The sequence below is a fragment of the Oryx dammah genome, unplaced genomic scaffold (genome assembly GCF_014754425.2).
Source record: "Oryx dammah isolate SB20612 unplaced genomic scaffold, SCBI_Odam_1.1 HiC_scaffold_28, whole genome shotgun sequence".
In the NCBI taxonomy this organism is placed as follows: Eukaryota; Metazoa; Chordata; class Mammalia; order Artiodactyla; family Bovidae; genus Oryx; species Oryx dammah.
In genome coordinates, this window is record NW_024070212.1 from 33,097,733 (window position 1) to 33,122,706 (window position 24,974).

The 24,974-nt window shown below is 37.4% G+C and overlaps 1 protein-coding gene and 1 pseudogene across 2 annotated transcripts in view; both read right to left on the reverse strand.

Moving 5' to 3' along the window:
- GPSM2 (G protein signaling modulator 2) overlaps positions 1-24,249 on the reverse strand; it is a 50,381-nt gene extending 26,132 nt beyond the window's left edge. Inside the window, exons 1-2 of one of the 2 annotated variants that reach the window (XM_040232158.1) lie at positions 24,032-24,249; positions 8,776-9,078 (exon numbers count right to left, since the gene is read on the reverse strand). In XM_040232158.1, coding sequence (XP_040088092.1) covers positions 8,776-8,831 — 56 coding nt within the window. In that variant the 5' untranslated portion in view covers positions 8,832-9,078; positions 24,032-24,249. The remainder of the gene's footprint in view (positions 1-8,775; positions 9,079-24,031) is intronic. The other variant, XM_040232159.1, reaches the window with a different exon arrangement.
- On the reverse strand, positions 421-548 carry LOC120857121 (annotated as a pseudogene).
- Positions 24,250-24,974: the final 725 nt, after the last annotated feature.

Below are 24,974 nucleotides of genomic sequence, written 5' to 3' on the forward strand. Positions count from 1 at the left end.
TTGGTAGGAAGTAGGGTTTATTGGTGGGCGTGAGTGAGAAGGGGACAGCACCAGGGCTCTCATGAGTGCGGGGCCCGCCATTTGTTCAGAGAGCTGCGATCAGGGATGCACTTGGCCTCACAGCCATCCAGGATAAGCCACTTTCTCGCCACCGTGTTTTCAAGTTCATCTACACTAAACCTAGTAAATCCCCACTCCTGGGGAGATGTGGATCTTCCGGTGGCCAGAGAACTTGAATTTGGCCCTGCAGAGAGCCTCAGTCACATGCTCCTTGTTCTGTAGCTTGGTGCAGAGGGATGTTATGACTTGGCCAACATGGACCGTGGCCACTGTGCCCTGAGGCTTTCCAAAGGCACTCTGCATACCTGTCTGGAGCCAAGACTGGGGACAGCATGCCAGTCATGAGTGTCCACTAGAAAGAGGTGTCTCCAAGGTCCCTTAGGACAACCTGGAGAGCAACAGGCTGCATATACTACCGAGGAGGGTGCTGATGCAGCCACTGCACACTGGGGCCCCGTGGGGAAAAGAACACAGGTCTTTTTTTATAGGATAGCTAAACATCTCTATATGGAGCTGATGAAATAAAATTCACATTTTATGGCAAGAGGAGGAAGACTTAAATAAGATTTTTCTTCGGCTCATTTGGCCTCCTTCCTCCCCTTTTGTGTGTGTTGCACATCTGCATTAACCAGACCTCCTCAGGAGACAAGATTCCTTCTCAGTCTCATCAGGGGTAACAACGACTCCTTAGGAGCTCTTGTAAGGAGCCACAGTGATCCATTACACGTTTCTTGCTTTGTACAGGTAGATGTGGATTGTGAAAAATGTCAGTAATATGTCATCTAATGTGCAGTGCTTGGACCTCAAAGGGGCAGAACAATTCTCTGAGCTTTCTGAGAGGTGTTCCCAGGTTATAATCCTCAATTCGGCTTGAATAAAATATTTCATTTCTTTCTTAGACCCATTGATTACTTTTTTTTGTCAAGAGAGCTCATTCTAATTGGCTCACTCAGAACAACCTGGTTTACCAATGAGAGAATCTAAAATAGTGTTTCCTAAACTGTTCTGAGTTATGGCAGACTAATGGACTTTCTGGGAGTTTGGGGAGAACAGGAATGCCTGTGGGAGGAGAAGTCCTTTAAGTAATACTCTTCTCTATCCAGGTATGCAGGTGATCTACTCAGCCCCTCCAACCACACATCTCTACATCATACTCAGGTCAACTCATAAGCGTGCAGGCATGCGTGTGCACACACACACATACACACACACACACACACACTCCTTCCTTGTCTTACCACCACAGGATCACCTATACTGTAGAAAAAGAGAAGAGCAAAATATCTTCAGGTATGAGGTACATTTCCATGAAAGAAGTGTTAAGAAAATGTTAGAAAGCAATGATTTAAAGATTTGCAGAATTCTAATTCTCAAAGTCTGTCACTGAATTTTAAAAGTCAGAAGAATTAAGTTACTATAAATATATCTAAGAGCAAAAACACCAATACTTCTAATTCTAATCCTACACCTTAGTAGGTGTTCTTCATCAAAGTTGCCATGGTGAATCTTCAACATTTTCATGATTTCTGCCATGTCTATGTACCACACAATCATTCACTTAAATGTATTTCTGTATTTGGCAAATTCCTTTCAATTGGCATGTGCCATTAACTGGCTTCTCTGGTGGCTCAGACAGTAAAGAATCTGCCTGCAACGTGGGAGACCTGGGTTCAGTCCCTGGGTTGGGAAGATCCCCTGGAGGAGGGCATGGCAACCGACTCCAGTATTCTTGCCTGGAGAATCCCCATGGACAGAGGGGCCTGGTGGGTTGCAGTCCATGGGGTTACGAAGAGTCGGACATGACTGAGCGACTAAGCATAGTACATTAAAAAAAAAAAAAAATCTAGCTTCATCCAAAGCAGGATCCATGAAATTGAGTTTGATGTGATACTCACTTTTCTAATGCACATCAAAACAAATATGTAACTGTTAAGACAGCGTGCTCAGGGCTGGTGCACTGGGATGACCCTGAGGGATGGGATGGGAAGGGAGGTGGGTGGGAGGTTCAGGATGGGGAACACATGTACACCCATGGCTGATTCATGTGAACGTATGGCAAAAACCACCACAATATTGTAAAATAATTAGCCTCCAATTAAAAAAAAAAGTGAGTAAAATAAACTTAGGTACTACCAGTGGTATACCACCACCCTTTGGAAGACTCTGATTTAGCTCATCAAGCATTTTAATGTTTAGAGCAGCACTAAATTACTTCTTACTAGAATTGTCTTTGAGCAACTCCATAGGAGTGGTGGTTCTTAATCCCGGCTGCACAATAGTAGAGCTCACGTGGAGCACTTGTTAAAACTCAACTCTGGGTCCCACTCCCCTGGGCATGAGGTATGCCCTCAGAATTGTTTAAAAGCTCCCAGGTAATTTCCAATGTACAAGCCAGGGTTGAGAACCACTCCTGTAACAGGAAATGTGAATTAAATCACCACTCATCCTAAACTCATTGAAATATGATGACATTCTGTATTTTTTGTAGCAGGTCAATTAATACATTTCTTCAGGTGCTATCTTTTAGCCTATAAAATTTCAAGGATCCTTAGAGTCATAAATTAAAATGGGGTTGTAAAAGTGGAAAATAAATCAGATGAAGCTGGATGAAAAATCTAGACTAACAGAGCCAAAGGTTCAAAGCAGAATTCTTGCTCAGAATAAGTAGATGAAAGTAGTCATCTCTGAGAGGTAATTTTTAAGTTTTTTTTTAAGTTTTTGTTTTTTTTTTTAATAATTTAGCCAAAGGCTAAACTGCTTATTCACAGTTAAGACTAGTAACTTCACCCTCACTTTATAAATCAAGGTAAAATAATGCAAGTTAACCTCTTTTTAATATTTTGCTTTAACATTAGACTGGGGATGGGGTGGGGAGAGCTAAAGCAAATAGAAAAATAGTTTACTAGAAATCTTAAATTGCTGTTTTATATTTCTTTATAGGTCACTTCAAATTAATAAAGCCTATTTGTCTTTTACGAGTGAAAACTTTCCTTTGTTTTTGAATATGAAAGAATTCATAAAAGAAAAAAGATTACTTTTGTTTAAGGTCTTATGAGGTTACTGGTGTATCGCACGTGTGAAGAGAAATGAGTCAGCAAAAGATTAATATGTAAAAACATGGTTTTATCAAAGGGTTCTTTTGCCAGATGCAGTACTTGAGCTAGTTATCTTTATTTGTCTAAATACTGAAACCACTGAACTTCTAAGAATTACCATGGGGGAAAAATTGGAAAAGACATTTTTACACATAAAATACATTACTGTTTCTATTAACAAATTTTAAGCATAATACCAATTATGGAAAAAATTATATGTTGAGCAATTTCACCACTAGTTTATTTTAAAGCTACATCAATACAAATTTAAAAGGATGGTAACAGAAGCGAAAAACCACAAACAGTTTAAACGCCCATCAACAGAGTATTGGTTTAAAAAATTACATGTCACCATACGATAGAGTACTAGTGATGGCACATGGCTTCACCAAGGGAGAGAGAGAGAAACTGTCGTCACCTGCGGAACCATCAATCCAGGATGATTAGGTTGCTGGCCAGGAAATTAATAAAAAACAAGGCTATTGAAACAAATTTATTTTTAAAGCGGGACAAAAAAATTAACATGAAAATTTCTCTGCCATTTGAGCCACTGCCTCGTGCATTGTGTGTCTGCATGAGACATTAACTGGATCCCCTTAGAAGACACAGGGATTCCTACTTGGCCCTCCCCCGACAGAAGGCAACTACTCCTGGAGCCAGCACAGAACTCCTTAAGAGAAAACATCTTTCTCAGTCCTGTAAGGGGTCACAATAATCCACTACTCACCTTGTTGGATGATGTAAACTGTCAACATGCTACTTTGATGTAAAACTCTCCTTGTCTCAAAAACTTGTATTACTGTGCCTTGACTTCTCAGGCAGAGTAATCCTTAAAGCTTTCTGAAAGACTGTCTCCAGAGTTATAATCCTCCAGTTAGCACAAATAATTTCCCTTTCCTTCTAAGATTGACTAGTGGTTAACTTTTTTGTCAGAACTGTTCATATATAGGATGTGTAAAAATTGGAAGTTAATAACAGTATATCCATATAAAACAGAGAAGCATCTTCTTCAGATAAATATCTTCGCCACAAACATCTGATGCTCTGAACTTAAATTTACACAACATTATAATGGAACCATCGATCCAAATGCTGTTGCACCCCATCAAACTCAACTATAAGGCTGAATGGCACCCTAAGGATTACAAATTTTTTTAAAGGTATTTTACATAATTCTCACTGGAAACAGTGATAGCTACCTGGAACCCTGCTGGCTACACCACCGTCCTCAAAGGTGAGAGTGCCCTACAGGACAATCTACCTTAGAAAATCATTTCAGTAACAAATGTTCAAAATAAAGCTCCAACTCTCTAGCTTATGAGTTTATTTTGACATATAGTATAGTTCTGATATATTCTATTGGAAGAGAAGTCAATGTTCTGGCAAAGTCTCCAACACCTCCAATTTAGCTAATTGCAAAATAGTGAAGGAAGGTTGGTTTATAAATTTTTTAGAAGATCATTAAATAGTAACAGAGAAAGTAATTTCATATCCTCTCTGTCTCTATGAGAGAATAGAATTACTTCATCTGTTTACCAGTTGGGTTGAAAACAAAGAACATACGAAGATTAGAAGACAAGTCAGGAAAATATCTCTCCATTAAAATATATCCCACATATAGTTTTCTTTTCATTCTTCCTAATGGCCCATTGAATTATATAATCAAAAAAAAAGTACATTTCTAGTAAGTATAAAGACAGCACTACTATTTTTGACTGAAATGTTTACATTTTTATCAACAGATTGAACATTACAGCTTAAAATCTTCATCTTCTGTACAATCTCACATCATTTCAACTTATTTTAACTTTTATGTTTTATTATTTTTTACTTTTCTCCTACAACTTGATTTTTTTCTTTATTCCTTCTTTTTGGTTTCTTGTGTTTACAGTATATCAATGAAAGCAAAAGAGGATTAAAATCTTGATGCTACATTAAAAAAATTAATAACCAGTTCTGTCCAAATCTGACTTCCCTTCAAAGGCTTATATACTAATTAAGAATAAATGATGGGATTCAGGACTTAAGATCAAAGCGAGTACCCTGCACCTTCTCCACTGTGCTGTCTCCTGTGGCTGTCGACTGGCCCACTGTAGCCCCTAGTTCCACCTTCTGTGTGTTTTAATTGGGCATAGATCCTTTTATCACCAGTCCTAGCTGCCATAAACAATTTTCATCTATCCAGTCTACCACATATATCTAGTTATTCTAGTTTACTTTGTCAAAGGGAAAGTGCAAAACTATCTTGCATTAAATTTAAATTCTGATTGGTAACTTGGTTTTAAAAGTGATTATTCTATACATTATAATAAATTTCATCCTCAAAATGATGCTGTGAGATGCGTATCATTATAGAAGGGGAAAATGATGCTCAGTGATCTGCTTAAGATCATACGATGGCAAAGCTGAGAGGTGAAATCCTGTCTTTGTCTCTAAATCCAGTGTTCTTTCCACCACTCCACATTACCTCAAACTATTCTTCAGAAAGAATACTATTAATAATTATATTTACCTAGCAAAATTGAAAATTTCAATATTAAAATTGCATTCCTTCACAACTTAATTGCAATAGCCTAATTTTTATATTAAAGTATTGAAATGTTTTTCTTCAAAGTAACAAGTATAAACAAGGAAATTTCTTTACTTATATAATTTACTTATAAATTATATAAGTAAACAAAGTATAATTATATAAGTAAATAAAAATATTTACTTATATTTCTTTGTTATACTTAAGTATATAACAAGCTAAACAAAGAAATATAAAACTAGAGAAATTAATATAATGAACCTGATATATCTACCTTTCTACATTAACAATTACCAATATATGATACATTATCAATATATATTTCATCTTTACTTCCACCCTCACTCTACAACTTTGAAGTAGATTCTAGAAAATGTAGAATTTCATTTGTAAATATTTTGGTATGTACCTCTAAAAGATATGGAGTCATTTTCAAAAAATACAATCACAGTACTATTATCAATCCTAAAAATTTAATGACAGTTATTTAAAATCAGTTGAACACTTTTTAAAAGTTTAGAAACAAATCCCAATTTTCTGTCAGTCTCCATTTCTCTCTACCTTCATAAACAAGTTGCAAAATATTTCATAAAGCATTTTGATATCTCTTAGGTTTCTTAGTATCTGAAGAATTATTCCATGTCAAAATTTACAAACACATTGTGCCACAGAAACTCCTCCAGAGATAGACAAGGATCTCGATGAAAGAACCAGATGGATAAAACATTACATGCTAAGTGTTTATCAGAATAGAAAAATAACCTATATAAGGACATGACATCTAAAAAAAGGGATACAAACTATTACCTGCAGTTATATACTAATCCAGTCAGTATACAGAATGCTAATTTTACAGGACTGACAAAACCAGAGATTTGTTTGGTGTAGTCTTACTAAAAATAGTTAAAAGTTTTACATTTCTTTTATAGGTGAAGTCTTGTATCAATATATAACCATGTTTGACCTATGCTATATCATGAAAAACAATAAATCTAAGATCTTCCTATAGGCACAGGTACAATCCACTCCTCATCAATTGTTACAATATTAAAAACATGGAAATTATATATTAAAACAGAGAGCCAATGGGAATTTGCTGAATGACTTAGGGAACTCAAATCTGGCCTCTGTAACAACCTAGAGGGGTGGGATGTGGTAGGAAGTGGGAAGGAAGTTCAAGAGGAAGGGGACATATGTATACATATGGTTGACTCATGTTGATGTATGGCAGAAACCACCACAATATTGTAAAGCAATTATCCTTCAATTAAAAATAAATTTTTTAAAAAAGAAGTAAGCCACTCTTGAAAATATTTAGCAAGACAGATAAACATCTTACTACCTGTCTTATTAAACATTTTCAAGAGTGAACCATCAAGTTCATTTGATGTTTATATCCAATGCAATTCAAAGGACATTCCATCAAATGTGGAGCCAGACAACAAGCTAGGCATCACGGCTGCCCAAAGGGAGCCAATAGTCAAAGTGGGGAGTGGCAAAGGAGGAGGAGACAAACACATATAAACAGGTACACTGAATTTCAATATAGTCAGTGCTAAGAAAGAGAGATGCATAGGATATGTGAGCACAGAGAGGGCACTTAAAATATGGAGTTCAGAAACAGTTTCCAGAAGAATATTTTTGAGCTGAATTCCTAGATATTGAGTAGAATTAGCTAAACCAAGAAAGTAGGAAAGGCATTCAAGTCGTAGGGTGTAGCACGAGCAAGGGCATTGAGTCACGTACAGGGAACCAGAGCTCAAAGTGCAAGGTGAGGGATGGCAGGAAGTAAGGATGAAGGAACACATAGAGGCCAGGTAACGCAAGCTCCTGTGTCCTACATTAAGCATGGCCCTACCCTGCAGGTGACTAGAAGCCACCAAAGAGACTATGCAGAGGTTGCATAATTAACTCTGTATCTGCAGCCTGAGCCCTCTGGAGGCAAATTTAAAAGCGATTCCAAGAGGCCAGAATGGAGAATGGAGGGAGTCTGGAAGGAAGATGATGGGGGCCTGAACTTCCATACTGGTGGAGACAAGCCAGATGGATAAATGAATCTGAGCAGCATTTAGGAAGTAAAACTGGCAGGATTTCACACTAGACACAGAGGTTTCTGGAACTATGCCCCAGAGGGTATAGCAAGAGCATTTCTATTAAAAATTCATTTAAATTATATTGAATGTCTTCCATTTTCATTTGAAACTTTTAAATTTGCAATAAAAATGCCCTCAGCTCACCTAGATAAACTTTCTTGGCACCATGCCCTAACATGAACCATCAGCTCCAAAGCAAATGACAGTAAATCTCACTCTTTCCTATGCAAGCGCTAAGATACCTAAGGTTTGGTATCAAACATCTTCACTCATCAGGGATAAGAATGCTATTCAAAGCTAGAAGTTCTGATGTTTATTTAATATTAACTCATAACAGTTTTGATATGGAATCTATTAATATCTAATCACCTGATAATTAAGTCTTCCATTCTAATAGTGTTTATTTTACAGTTAAGAACAATGAGCATAACTTCCAAAATAAATGTTAAATAATGATGATGTAAATATTCTTGCTTTGTTCCTAAATGTCTCAGAAATATCATTAATATTTTACTACTAAATATTAAACTATTAGTTTATCATGTTTAGAAAGTACCTACCCATTCCAACATTAACACCCCTTTTCTTAAAAGCTCATTTATAAAAGATCACTGTTTAAAAATTGTAACACAAAAATTAGGTCGTTCAGCCAACCACACTACAAAATCTATCTTCTACCCTCGAAGATTTAGAATTATATTTCACTTTTATATTTGCATTATAAAAGAGTAACACAGTTTAAAATAACTAATCATAAACTCTTCCACAGAACATTAATAAACAAACTATAGAATATAATTGTTCTCTACTACCATTTTCCTACAGAAAGGATATAAAAACTTACTACAACAACAACAAAAAAAAACACTGTTTAAAGGAGATACTAACTATGGCTAGTATATTTTTAATATTTTCATATTTAAATTTCAAATGATCAGAGTTAAACACATGTTTAAATAAGTATTAAAATTACCCACTAAGAAAGCAGCAGTCTTACCTGTAACGAACATGAAAAGAATGGTCTTCTCTCATGCTTATCAAATTTTCCTCCATCGAGTCATATTATAAGCTGGGTATACTAAGAAATTATTTTATTTTGTGCCAATCCAGCTCTACAATGTAGAATTGTTGCAGAACATTGTCCGGTTAGTATATTAATGAGTTGGTGTTAATACATCCTAAGCTCCTGCTTCTTCTTTATTAATAATGAAAGGAGGTCAATGTCAGACAGCTTAAAGGTTCAAAATGTGTCCCAAATCCTTGCATCTCTGGCCCTTTCAGCAGCACTTCAGCAACATTTCTGCAAAAGGAATACAAGATGTTTTGCTTGAAGTCCTATTTTCAAAGAATAACATATATACATCCAGCAAAAGCAGTTAGAGGGAAGTTTATAATAATACAATCTTACCTCAAGAAAAGAAAAACATCAAATAAACAAGCTAAACTTGCATCTAAAACAACTAGAGAAAGAAGAACAAACAAAACCTCAAGTTAGTAGAAGGAAGGAAATCATAAAGATTAGAGCTGAAATAAATGAAATAGAGACAAAGAAAACAATCGCAAAGATCAATGAAACCAAAAGCCAGTTCTTTGAAAAGATAAAATTGATAAACCTTTAGCTAGACTTATCAAGGATAAAAGGTTTGAGAAGACTCAAATCAGTAGAATTAGAAATGAAAAAGGAGAAGTTACAACTCACCCCATAGAAATTCTAAGGGTCATAAGAGACTACTATAAAAATTATATGCCAATAAAACGGACAAGCTGGAAGAAATGGACAAATTCTTATAAAGGTACAATCTCCGTAGACTGCGAACCAGGAAAAAATAGAAAATATGAACAGACCAATCACAAGCACTAAATGTGAAACTATTATTAAAAACCTCCCAACAAACGAAAGTCCAGGACCTAACGGCTTCCCAGGTCTATTTTATCAAACATTTGATTCTTTGCGACCCCATGGACTATACAGTCCATGGAATTCTCCAGGCCAGAATACTAGAGTGGTTGCCCTGCCCTCCTCCAGAGGATCTTCCCAACTCAGGGATCAAACCCAGGTCTCCCACATTGCAGGTGGATTTATTACCAGCTGAGCCACCAGGGAAGCCCATCAAACATTTAGAGAATAGTTAACAACTATCCTTCTGAAACTTTTCCAAAATATCACAGAGGAAGGAAAACTTCCCAACTCATTTTATGAGGCCACCATCACCCTGATACCAAAAAGATAAAGATACCAAAAAAAAAGAAAATTACTTTTTATGATTTAAAAAAAAAAAAAGCTCTCCAGAAAGTGGGCATGCTGCCAAGTCGCTTCAGTCGTGTCTGACTCTGTGCGACCCCACAGACAGCAGCCCACCAGGCTCCCCCGTCCCTGGGATTCTCCAGGCAAGAACACTGGAGTGGGTTGCCATTTCCTCCTCCAATGCATGAAAGTGAAAAGGGAAAATGAAGTCATTCAGTTGTGTCTGACTCCCAGCAACCTCATGGACTGCAGCCTCCCAGGTTCCTCTGTCCATGGGATTTTCCAGGCAAGAGTACTGGAGTCGGGTGCCATTGCCTTCTCCGAAAGTGGGCATACAGGTTACATAACTCAACATAATAAAGGCCATATATGATAAGCCTGTATCCATTGTTTTCCCATCTAATTGCCATGAAGTGATGGGACTGGACACTGGAAACAGTGACAGACTTTATTTTCTTGGGCTCCAAAATCACTGCAGAATGTAACTGCAGCCATTAAATTAAAAGATGCTTGCTCCTTGGAAGAAAAGCTATGACCAACCTAGACAGCATATTAAAAAGAGAGACATTACTTTGCCAACAAAGGTCTGTCTAGTCAAAGCTATGGGTTTTCCAGTAGTCATGTATGGATATGAGAGTTTTCCATTAAAAAAGTGCTGAAGAATTGATGCTTTTGAACTATGGTGTTAGAGAAGACTCTTGAGAGTCCCTTGGACTGCAAGGAGATCAAACCAGTCAATCATAAAGGAAATCAGTCCTGAATATTCTTTGGAAGGACTGATGCTGAAGCTGAAGCTCCCAAACTCTGGCTATCTGATGTGAAGAACTGAATCACTGGAAAAGACCCTGATGCTGGGAAAGATTGAGGGCATGAGGAGAAAGGGATGACAGAGGATGAGGTGATCAGATGGCATCACTGACTTGATGGACATACGAGTTTGAGCAGCTCTGTGAGTTGGTGATAGACAGGGAAGCCTGGTGTGCTGCAGTCCATGGATTCACACACAACTGAGTGACTGAACTGAACTGAAGGAGACAAAAGACCCGTACTCTGAAAACTATAAGATGCTGATGAAAGAACTTGAAGACGACATAAACAGATGGAAAGATATACCATGTTCGTGGATTGGAAGAATCAATGTTGTCAAAATGATTATACTACCCAAGGCAATCTAAGGACTCAGTGTAATCCCTATCAAATTACCAATGGCATTTTTTCACAGAACTAACATAAAAAAAAAATCTCAATATTTGTATGGAGACACAGAAGACCCCGAATAGCCAAAGCAATCTTTAAAAAGAAAAACGGAGCTAGAAGAATCAGGCTCCATGACCTCCAACTATACTACAAAGCTACAGTCATCAAAACAGTATGTTACCAGTACAAAAATAGAAATATAGACAACAGAACAGGATAGAAAACCCAGAAATAAGCCCATGCACCTATGGTCAATTAATCTATGACAAAGGAGTCAAGACTACACAATGTTGGAAAGAGTCTCTTCAACAAATGGTGCTGGGAAAACTGGACAGCCACATGTAAAAAAAAAAAATGAAATTAGATCATTCCTTAAGTCCATACACACAAAAAAGCTCAAAATGGATTAAAGATCTAAATGTGAGACTGGACACTATAAAACTCCTAGGGGAAAACATAGGCAGAACACTCTGACATACAACACAGCAACATCTTTTAAATCCATGTCCCAGAATAATGGAAATAAATGCAAAAATAGACAAATGGGACCCACTTAAACTCAAAAGCTTTTGCACAATAAAGGAAATGATAGACAAAATGAAAAGAGATTGGGAGAAAACATCTGCAAATGATGCGACCAATAACGAATTAAGTCTCCAAAATTTACAAAACAGCTTATTAGGCTTACTAGCATCAATACAAACAACCCACTCAAAAAATGGGCAGACCTAAAAAGACATTTCTGCAAAGAGGACATACAGATAGCCAATAGGCACATGAAAAGATGTTCAACATCACTAGTTATCAAAGAAATGCAAATCAAAACTACCATGAGGTATCACCTCACACCAGTCAGAATGGCTATAATCAAAAAATCCACAAACAACAAATGCTGGAGAGGGTGTGGAGAGAAACCCTCCTGCACTGTTGGCAGAAATGTAAACTGGTACAGCCACTATGGAGAACAGTATGGATTTTCCTTAAAAAAGAGCTACCATATGACTCTGCAATCCTACTCCTGGGCATATACCCAGAGAAAAACATGGCCCAGAAAGATACATGCACCCCAATGTTCATTGCAGCTCTGTTTACAATATCCATGACATAGAAGCAACCTAAATGTCTGCTGACACAAGAATGGATAAAGAAGATGTGGTATACATACTCAGCCATTAAAAGAATGAAATAAGGTCATTTGAAGCAACATGGATGGACCTAGAGAATGGCATAGTGAGTGGAGTAAGTCAGCGAAGAGATATATCATATGACATCCCTTACGTAAGGAATCTAAAAGAAATCAGGCCAATGGACTTATTTACAAAACAGAAAGAGACAACTCATAGACTTAGAAAATGAACTTATGGTTGCCGGGGGAAGGGACAGTTAGGGACTTTGGGAAAGTCACGTACACACTGCTGGATTTAAAATGGATAACCAACAAAGACCTATTGTATAGCACATGGAACTCTGCTCAATGTTATGCGCCAGTTGGGGGTTTGAGGGGAATAGATACATGTATATGTATGACTGAGTCTCTTTGCTGTTCACCTGAAACCACCACAACATTGTTAATCAGCTATACCCCAATACAAAATGTTTTTGGTGTTAAAAAAAATTAAACATATATGCATCTAATAAGGGAGCACCCAATACTTAAAACAAATACTAATAGATATAAAGGGAAAAATGAATAATACAATAATACAATAATAATACAATAATAGTAGGAGACTTTTCAACACTCTACTCACTTCAGTGGACAGATCTTTCATTCAAAGAATCAACATGGCAAAAGAGATACTCAATAATATAACAGAGCAGTTAGACTTAATTGATATTTTCAGGACAGTACATCCAAAAAACCAGAATATAGATTCTTTTCAAGTGCATATGGAACATTTTCCAGGACTGATCACATACGAGGGCATAAAAGAAGCTTCAACAAATTTAAGAGTATAGAAATTAACTCAAGTATCCTTCCTGACCATAACAGCATGAAATCAGAAATTAACCACAGAAGAAGAAATGAGGAAAAAAATAATTACATGGAGATTCAACAACATGCTACTAAAAAACCCCAATGGATCAACAAGGGAATCAAAGAGGAAACTCAACTACAACCTTTAAGGTAACAGTTAAGAGAAACAAGGCGAAAATAAAATATATGTGCCTACATAAATAAAATTATACACATGTGTGTCTGTGTGAGTGTGTATGTATTCCTGGAATCCAGTGTTATAAACAACCCCATAGGTCAGTTAGTCCAACATACTACTACAACATTCCCAGAAAGGTTACAAGGCAGCTAATCCTAATTTTGAATAGTCCTTTTAGCAAGCTATTCCATATTTTGAGCAATCTTTCCATTTCTACCTATTTCCCCCTTCTACTGCCATCCAGTAAAGCCTAACTCCTTTTCCACATAACATCCCTTTAAATATTTCAGCTATAACATAAACTATACTCTAACTAATAGACACTCACTGCTTTGTTAATTAACTATAGTTAGAAAGGATAGTAGGGAACAGAGCAGGAGAAAGGTAGAAAGGATTAGTCTAGAGGGACTTCCTAGACCAAGTGAGGTTTTCATATTAATAACCAATGTGGCATATAAAAAACACAAAATATTACTCCTCTTATCCTCTCTCTTGGCCAACAAATGAAGCAGTATCTTAAGAAAGGAGGAAAAGATGGGTAACGGTTATTAAACCAAACAAATCTCTTTTTCCTTTTGTTTAGAATTCCATTGTACTTTTTTTCTTTAATAAAAAACATTAAGGAAACTGGGCTTCCCAGATGGTGCTCGTGGTATAGAACCCACCCGCCACTGCAGGAGGCATAAGAAACGCAGGTTCAATCCCTTCCATCCCTAGGTCAGGAAGATTCCCTGGAGGAGGGTATGGCAACCCACTCCAGTATTCTTGCTTGTAGAATCCCATGGACAGAAGAGCCTGGCAGGCTATGGTCCACAGGGTTGCAAGGAGTCAGACATGACTGAAGCGACATGGCACGCAGGCACATTAAGGGAATTAGCATATTCAGAGCAACAGCTCCAAAGTACATTTAAATTACACAACAGCTAAACTGTCAATTAAACTGTTTTTAACTACCACTTTGAGGTTTAGGTTATTTATAGTATGGGGCAGAAGGTGAGGTATTAGAATTAAGTTAAATTACAATTTAATTGAAATATTTTTCCAGCCGTGGTATCATAATGAAATCCCCAAGCTCACCAAGTATTAAAAAAAAAAAGTTAACTTCATACTTATTAAAATATAAGTATTTAATTAAATTAACAAATGTATATAAATGGTACTGCAAAATATCTTACTTGATTAGACTGCATACAGAACTGTAAAAAATGTAATTCACCATTTTACCAAGACAATTTATAAATGGTTTTACTATTTTCATGGGAGAGTATCCCCCAAAAGTTACTCTTAAATTCAATCTCTGTAACAATTAAGTAGTATTTATCTTACATTTAGTCACTGAACAAACAAGTAATTCTTTTTTTTGTGTGCCACTTTATTTTTTTAATTGAAGGATATTTGCTTTACAGAATTTTATGGCTTTCTGTCACACATCAACCAGAATCAGCCGTAGGTACACCTTCCTCCTGAATCTCCCTTCCATCTCCCTCCCCACCCCACCCTTCTAGACTGTCACAGAGCCCCTACTTGAGTTCCCTGAGTCATACAGCAAATTCCCATTGGATATCTATTTCACTTATGGTATTGTAAATTTCCATGTTACTCTCTCCATACATCTCGCTCCTCCCCCTCCTCCCCCCGCCCCCACCGTATGTCCTTAGGTCTGTTTTCTATGTCTGTTTCTCCACTGCTCCCCTGAAAATAAATTCATCACTACCATCTTTCTAGATTCCATATATATGTGTCAGTATATGATATTTATACTTCTCTGAGTTCACTCTATATAATAGGTTCTAGATTCGTCCACCTCATTAGAAATGACTCAAATGTGTTCCTTTTTATGGCTGAGTAGTATTCCATTGTATATATGTACCACAGCTTCTTTATCCATTCATCTGTCAATGGACATCTAGGTTGTTTCCATGTTCTAGCTATTGTAAATAGTGCTGCAATGAACATTGGGGTACATATGTCTTTCTCAGTTTGGGTTTCCTCAGGGTATATGGTTAGAAATGAGATTGCTAGGTCATATGGTGGTTTTATTCCTAGTTTTTTAAGGACTCTCCATACTGTCTTCCATAGTGGCTGCATCAGTTTATATTCCTACCAGCAATGCAAGGGGGTTCCCTTTTCTCCACACTCTCTCCAGCATTTACTGTTTGTAGACTTTTTGATGATGGCTATTCTGACTGGTGTGGGTGGTATCTCATTGTAGTTTTGATTGGCATTTCTCTAATAATAAACCATGTTGAGCATCTTTTCATTTGTTTGTTAGACATCTGTATTTCTTTGGAGAAATGTCTGTTTAGGTCTTTTTCCCACTTTTTGATTGTGTTGTTTGTTTTTCTGATATTGAATTATATCAACTGCTTGTGTATTTTGGAAATTAATTCTTTGTCAGTTGTTTCCTTTGCTATTATTTTCTCCCATTCTGAGGGCTGTTTTCTCACCATGTTTGTAGTTTCCTTTGCTGTACAAATGCTTTTTTAAGTTTAATCAGGTACCACTTGTTTATGTTTGTTTTTATTTCCATTACTCTAGGAGGTGGGTCATAGAAGGTCTTGCTTTGATTTATGTCATCGAGTGTTCTGCTTATGTTTTCCTCTAAGAGTTTTATACTTTCTGGTCTTACATTTAGGTCTTTAATTCATTTTGAGTTTATCTTTGTGTACGGCGTTAGGAAGTGTTCTAATTTCATTCTTTTGCATGTAGCTGTCCAGTTTTCCCTGCGCCACTTATTGAAGAGGCTATCTTTGCCCCACTGTACATTCTTGAACAAACAAGTAATTCTTTATTCAATGATTCATGTTGCAAAAATCTCTAACCAGTTTATTAACAATATGTTCATTCATGCTCCACATGGAGTTAACAAACTCACTGCGTATTTTTATATATTACTAGTACAACACTAATAAAATTTACAATAATATTAAATCATAAATTTTTCATTAAGATAAGAAAATTTAATGACAGGACCAGGAAATGGAATGGAAATTACAGGTTTGAAAGAATATTAAGAAGTCATCAAGTTTAACTTCCACCTCCATTAAGACTTACAACTAATAATTTACAAAGAACACATATGCCCTTAAAAGCACCTCCCAGGTTTAACAGCAATGCTCCAAAAACCACACTACTAACAAAACTGTTAACTTACAGCATTTTTTGCTCTGACTATAGATAAAGAGAAAGCATTAAGTATTTTCCATATCCTAGAAACTGACAGAAGCATGTAGACTGCCTCATGTCTAATTACCTGCTTGGAAGTCAAAACAGGCAGACTCCCCAGTTACATACCCAGTCAGACTTCTAGACACTGTCCAAGGTATGCAATTAGAGTAAACAATAAATCCCAGACTTGATATACTCCACTGGCAACAAAGTATCTTCAAACTAGGTGACTAGGGAAAACAGGGGATAGACAGTTACAATTACACCTGATCTTTGAATGGGTCTGAACTCCACAGGTCCACTTATAGGAGAACTTTTTTCAATAAATAGATGCTATGCTGCTACTGCTACTAAGTCGCTTCAGTCGTGTCCAACTCTGTGCGACCCCATAGACGGCAGCCCACCAGGCTCCCCTGTCCCTGGGATTCTACTGGCAAGAACACTGGAGTGGGTTGCCTTTCTTTCTCCAAAGCAGGAAAGTGAAAACTGAAAGTGAAGTCGCTCAGTTGTGTCTGACTCTTTTCGACCCCATGGACTGCAGCCCACCAGGCTCCTCCATCCATGGGATTTTCCAGGCAAGAGTACTGGAGTGGGGTGCCATCCACACTGTTGGAGAAGGGATAAGATACCCACTCCAGTATTCTTGGGCTTCCCTTGTGGCTCAGTTGGTAAAGAATCCGCCTGCAATGTGGGAGACCTGGGTTCAGTCCCTGGGTTGGGAAGATCTCCTGGAGAAGGGAAAGGCTACCCACTCCAGTATTCTGTCCTGGAGAATTCCATGGACTGTATAGTCCGTGGTGTCACAAAGAATCGGAAATGACCGAGGAACTTCCCTTCACTTCACTTCACAGATGTAGAACCATGGATACAGAGGGGCCAAATGTAAAATTATTAATGGATTTTCCACTGCACAAGGGGTCAGCACCCCACACCTCCACAGTTTTCAAGAGTTAACTGTGTATTTCTTGTCCTTATTTCAATTTACTAGAGAAGGCAATGGCAACCCACTCCAGTATTCTTATCTGGAGAATCCCACGGCCAGAAGAGCCTGGTGGGCTACAGTCCGTGGGGTCGCAAAGAGTCAGACATGACTGAGCGACTAACACATACACATTTCAATTTATTTAAACCATCTACTGACTGTAACCTAAATGCCAATAACTTTTGGTCTGATTCTTTCATTCATGTATCTCTATATACTAGTAAAACCCACTTGATAATAAATATAACTTACTTTTCTTGCCTCCAGGCTTGATAATTTAAATTCTTTAAACTTCTCTTATCTTAATAATTCCCTCTAAAGTACAATGCTCAAATTCCCCAAATCCCTTTCAGTTGTGATGTTTCAAATCAGACATAGTAGCTGTTTATAAGTTGGAACTGGAATAAATATTGAGGAAGAATGAAGGACATATTTAAATAAAATTCTTCCACTTTAGAATTCAGGGTACAGGTTAGAGCAGCAACACACATCATAGCGCTAATGGGGTAGCAAAGCAGGATGCCGAAACATCCTCTTATAAAATAAACTCAAGTAACTACCTTAGGGAACTATTTTCTGTCAAATTAGGTTTCTGTAAGCTTACACTAATTTATTTGTAGATGGTCTAAATATGGCTTGTCACCTGATCCAACCATCTATTTCTAGTTACATTTTATCTGAAGGATATAGAGGCAACACGATGGCAAGTATAAGGAACAGTGCCTGTAAAATTCAGAGTGGGAAGGTAAGAGCAGGAAGTTTACTTAGAGTATGCGGAGTGTAAGAAAAAGCAAAAGCTGTAGCAAGCAAAGCCCAACAAGAGTTCAGAGCTTGATTTCAGTGTGGCAGGTGTTGAGCCAATCAAAGAAAAATTACTCTGCCATCAGAATATAAGACTGATGTGAGAAATTAGTGCCTAAAGAAAGTGCAGTCAGGATCAAGAATGACTAGGTACTTGATTAAGTAACCTAGCTAAGAGTACCTACAGAAAAATGAAAATAATGCCCTATGGCTTGAAGAGGGGCAAAGGTCAAACAGTGACAGCAGCTTACAAGACTTCCAATTATGAGGATAGGTGGAACAGTAGCAATATGCACAGTAATTGATGAACTGGACTGTAAGAGTCATACTTCAGAGATGAAATAAATGGAGTATTTATATTAAACTTGTGCTTGGTAAGTGCTATGTTCACAAGAAACAAAAAGATATCAAACTTAAGATAATTTTAAATCAGATAACACTTGATAAATGGGGAAGGATGGGGGTGGGGGAAGTAGAATGAGAGATTAATATTTCTTAGATTAAAATTTGTAAAGTACCAATGAGATTCAAATGTTAAAAACTGTGATGATTCAGTGGCAAAATTAAGGAGAAATTGCTAAGATATAAAAAAATAAGGCAATGCAAAAAAAGTCTGATTCTTCATTCAACATAGTTTCTACCAATAATATAACTGTTGCATAATACTGTGAATTAAACATAATTTCAGATTATACACATCTGTGTATCTATATCTATCTATACTGTTACATATAGTTTTAGTGTTAACTGATAACTGTCATATATATCCAATGTAAATTACACAATTCCAAATTAATAAAAAATAATAATAATAGTGCATAGTAAAGTACATCATTTCTTTCTCTATCACTCTGGAGAAAATTTGCCAGAGTATGCTGTAAAAGCTGTATCAATAAAGTTTTCTTTTAGCAAATATATAATCCTAAAGTACGTACATCAACTAAGGTTACATCTTAACTTATTGCTAACCTTTAAGTTTGCAACAATCAATGTAAGTCTATAAGATGTTAGGCCAAGTTAGGTTAAAAAACAATAACTAACAGTGTAACTGCTTACTAAATATATATTTTATTCTAAAGACTTTCTAATAAGCTGCTTGTGACCACTGATCAGCAAAATAAATAAAATAAATTCAAAGAATAGATTAGAATAATAGTTCTAGATTCCAGGCAAATCTATATCTTAAAGGCACACCATCAGTCAGAAGAGTTCTTATTTATTTTGAAATTAATCCTCATGGATCATTTTGAAAAACAGCAAATACATGCAAAGTCAAAGCACTATTAATTTTAAACTCTTGCATTTATTCTTGGCAGATCAGAACAAAAGAAATTTAGGTTCAGGGCTGTGGACATTAAAAGGCAAAACAATGAATACAACGATTTCAAAGTGGTATAATCCAAAAACAATTTTAGTAATAGAGGGATTCGCCATCATAAAGTGATATAATCCAAAAACAATTTTAGTAATATAAGGATTCCCCATCATAAAGTAATATAATCCAAAAGCATTTTTAGTAATATAAGGATTCCCCATCATAAAGTGGTATAATCCAAAAGCAATTTTAGTAATATAAGAATTCCCCATCATGTTTTCAAAGGCTTACACCTAAAAGTTCACCATTCTAAACAACTAGTATACATAACCTTCCATTTTGGTGAAGAATATTTATATTTCTACCCATCATATAAAGCTAAAATGACTTCAAAGAATATGCTCCCTGGATAATCAAAATACTAAAAAAAGTCACACATGAAATTTCAAATTAGATACATACTAAAACAAAATGGAATCTAGAAGAAAGATTTGACTAGCTCAAGCCTTCATCTCAGCACTGCTGTTTAAGAGTGAGGAAGGACCAACTGTATGAGGCTACTTACAAGAGACATGCTGAATGTTTGTAGTCAACAGAAGTTTCCAACAGTCTCTACATGAAGCACTGCAGATATAATCATTACCGCACAGGCAGCCTCCTAAATGTCTTAGGGTTTGGCAGCCCATGATAGAACAGAAAGAAGTTGAATATTGAATATTTTCCTGAGGGGAAGGTGATAGACTAGAAAGGGGCTCTATTTTTAGATTATACATGGAGCCAATATGAATCATGCCAGTGACCACGCTAATCACTGAAACTGCTGAATGGGATATGATGAGGTAGTTGCCTAAAAATTTCAAGAATCAAAGGAAGTTTCTTTTATGCAACAGCTCTAACCTTGGTTACCTTTTCCCCCTGCAAAGCAGTTAATGAATCAAAAATCCTATTTCAACAAGACTACTTACTTATATTTAAAAATATAAATATGTCCAACTAAAGGAGAAAAGTCTCATCTGTGTTCATTAGAATAAAATTAGTAGTTTTTTCCCTATTACTTGGTCTTATTTCTCCTCAAAGTGAAGTCCAGAGTTTAGAAATAATGTTAATGTTCCCTCCTATAAAAAATTTTGAATATACTGTACTTTTAATCATTAGTCAAATCAATAACCTTTTGGAGGAGTTTCAATTAAACATATAAGTCACCTTTAGTTAATTACTGTAAACATGTAAAATTGGACACAAAGCAGTATTTTAATATCAAGGTTATAGAAGACACAATGATAATTTTTTTTAAATTCTAAATTCAATCAATTCCAATTATATTTTCAGTACATTACAAACAACTACTCAGGTTATAAGGCCAGGTAATCACAAGAAAAATGTCTGCAATCCAAAAACCCTATGATTCACATTAAGCCCGATTTCCTTAAAATAAAAATACCCTAAATATATACATTAAATATATACATTGCCCTTTCCAATCTGTACCTTTTGCTAATAAATAAGTTATTGGATAAACAATGCAATTAACAGGAGCTCAAAGAATACAAAATAAACATCATCTTATGAACACATTACTATGACAGAAAAAAAAAAAGAAATACTTATTTGTAAACAACGGGGAGAACATAACTTGGAGAAAACCTGGTCACCAAGTCACCAGAAAATATGACTCACAGCCTTTTACTACTACCAATGTTGGTCAGCCAGCAGCTTAAACCAATTAATACATGTATGAAGAACTAAATAGTGAAAGAGAAAAGAAGTGGTTCCTTCTAACTGAGCCTTGTTCTTGAGTTAGTAAATGACAATGAATCAGTTCTCTTAACAGAAAAACTCCGAAATGACAAAACTGGTTTCAAATACATTTTTAAGGAGAAATAAATCCCAAATGTAAAATGATTATATATGCCTTAAAAGAATCCCTAGAGCATTTGAATTCTGAATTCTTCACAGGAAAATATAACTGCTTTCTCCTTCCAAAAGTTATCACCATTCTGTGTGAAAATGTTTCTATTCAAATTCAGTAATGTTTTGAGATGATATTGGAAGAATGATTCTAAGTTAAAAGGACTAAGAAAAGTTTTTTTGAAGCAAGGAAATCTGTTCTGCAACTTGAAGGATGGGTAAACCTTACTACTAGGTAAATTGAGAAAAGGCATTTTAGTCACAGGGAAATGCTCACATAAAAGCAAAGGGGGTGGGACTGTAGAGAAAGTGTGCCACTTTATGGGGTTAGGAGTCAGAAAAGAGAAGTCTAAGAAGGTACTAAATTGTGAGGGACTCTGAATATACATGTGGCTGAAGGAGTATTTGGCCTTGTATTTGTATGATGAGAAATCTTGTGATTTTTTCAATGAAGGAATTGAAAAGTTGGATCTGTGTTAGGAAGATAAACTGACAGAAGAAAGTTAGTTCAAAAACTCCAGAAACCATTATTGAAAATAAAGCCTTCTCTCCTCATCTCACAACACCAAGCAAACTGCTTGGCACAGAATCGATGTCCAACAAACTTTTTTGATTTCTTGCCTGAAGAAGGTAAGAACTATAAAGAGGCAAAGAATCATATGGTAGTGAGAAAACCAGACTTGAGTACATTTCTGCTCCACAGTAAAAAGGATATTTATATTTATGTAAATAACTCAGGAAGAATCTTACTCATATTTTTGTTTTTATAAGGACAATTAGAAGGATATTGAAAGTGTTATGTAATTTATAAAGTATTGAAAGGAGAACAGCTGTCCAAAAAGAAGGGCTGAAATATTTCTGCATAGTTCACAGCAAAACACATCATATACAGGCATCTTAAAAGTGGGATTATGTCTCTACAAATGGAATCCCTAGACCTGGAGATTTAAAGAAACACACAGAAGCAGCTGGGACTTGGCCATGGTTTGAATCTCTGCACAGTGACTAGTTATTACTTAAAAGATCTCGTTAAACTCTCAGGGTTGGTTTGGCATAGTGAAACTTATCCAACATGTGTCTTGGTGATTAACGATATGATTTACAAAAAGCACCTCAATGCCTGGCTCTGGTACTTAACAAAAGTACTCAATATAGTAGAAATAATCATAATTGCCATTGTTATTTTTAAAAATCATATGTCTATTAGATTTAGAATGCTAGTCTAAATCTATGTCATGTTTTCAATTTTAAAATTCCAGAGATCTAATTACAAAGTTTTTATCTTTTAGGTAAATTAGAGGCATTTTATGCTTAAGAACAAGGCCATTTTAAAAACTACTATATTCTTTGTTTTAATTAGCCTAGTACCAAGTCTGAGATTTATATTAAAACATTGTAACACTGCATGTCTGATTTAATAACAGAAGTTAATACAACTAAACAGCTTATCCAGCCAAAGAGGATTTGGAGGGAATGCCTTCTAAAACAGTAACACATAACTTTTTACTCTGTATCAACTTCAAGGTAAGCTGTCCCTCCTCCCCTGAGCCTCCACACTACACACACACTCACACGTCAACCAAAAGCGATCTGCCCCCTTTAAACGATGACTAGTGATTTCTAAACGGTCAGCCAACGCTGCTTCTTGAATAACGACAAGCCAAGCAAAAGTGGCATTTATCAGGTAATCGCACAGGTGATTATCAAGCCGGAAATCTTCCCTGCACCCTTCTAAAGTGGCAGCTTCAAAATTCAGCTTCCCACACAGGCCACCAGAGACTCCAATACAAGCCGAATGAAAGGAAAGCCAAGGATCTACTTCGTTTAATTCCACGGGAGGGTTATATTATACATTAAAGCAAATAAAATTTCCACCCTTAGTCGTTTTCTTTAAGAGTTCAAATGATACCAGTTTAAAAATGAGCTAACTGGTTACCATTAAACAAGGAAACTATAGATTTATTATTCCAAGATACTCTAGATTTTCAGGAAAGGGCTTTCTTGACATTCAATGCTTACTAAAACTTTTTGCAGCAACTATCAATTTCTGTGGTAAAGCGACAGGTTGATTTCCCCAGAGTCCATTAACTTCAATATGGTAAACGCAGGTGTCTGACAAAGGCTGCCTGCTCTAGACAGCAAACTCACTTCAAGAAACGCCATCCTTCTCGGATTTAATTCCACGGGGTTTCGCGTTTTTGTTACACTCAGAATACGTAAGTTGTTCTCGTATCGTACTGTCCTTTTTATTAAATGAACAAACTAGGGAAGAAAGCCCTTAGGATGTACTCTAATTTTTAAATGTCCAACCTGAAAGAAACTGAGTGCTCGACCCGGAGCGGGCTACTCCTCACCCCGAATTTCTGATTTCTCGACTTGCGTCCCCGCGACCACTCCAGCCCCCTCCTGACGCAAACAAAGGAGCCCCCCTCCCTGCCACCTCCCTCCGTCTGGCGTCCACAAACGCCCCTCCGAACTCACCTCCCGGGGGCCGGCGAGTGTAGGGAGCGCGGCGGAGACGGCGAAGCTGCAGCAGCAGCGGCCACCTGCGCAACAGGCGGGTGGCAGCGGCCGCTCCCGCGGCAGGTCCCCAAGCAGAGGCACCGCGGGAGGCCGGCGCGCGCCCCCCGCCCCCAGGTCACGTGGGCCAGAAGTCCCGATCCCTCCCCACCGCCCCCAGCGTCGGCCGCCACGCAGGGGTCCCGCAGCGCCGCCCGCTCGCTACCGCGCCCCGCGTCTGCGCCTGCGCCCAGCTCCAGGCGCTCCCATTCAAACCGACAACGCCCCGCGTCTTTCGGACCCGCCAATGGCCGGCGGGAGGCGGGGCGATCGGCGCGCTGCCTCCGCCCCTCGGGCTGGGCTGGGCACTGCGCGTCAGGTTGAGGGAGGGCCTGTGGGCTCTTGGTCCCTCCGTTGCTCAAGGGTCTGTCCTCAACCACCAAACCGAAGTTATTAATACTTTCCTGCCCTCCCGTTTCTTCTTTAGGCACTGGCGAGTGGGCGAAAAATATCGTCCACAAAGCGTCCTTCAGATGGGTCTGGCCGAGACCAGAAAGACCACTGAAAGACGGGAATCCCAAACAAGTGCCTCCTGCCCTGAAGGCTTGGTGCCGGCCCAGAGGCTGTCTCTCCCAGCGGCATTTGTGGGATGTTTAGAAAAAGAGGGCTCTGTGAAAGGAACAGAGGGCCCCGTGTGAAAGTTTGAACAAGGCAGCCTCAGTTCTTGAGGCTGTGTGACAATTCCTGGTGTTCCCAGCTGTTAAAAAAGCAAACTTGTGTTGACTGCAGAATCGCTGGTTCCCAGAAAAATTGGAAGGCAGCTCTGCTGCGTTTTAAGCAGCTCCATTCCAAATGCGCTTTATTTCCGCTCATTTCCTCTTCATATCACGTTAACTGAAAAATGGGTTTGTTCTTTACAAAAATA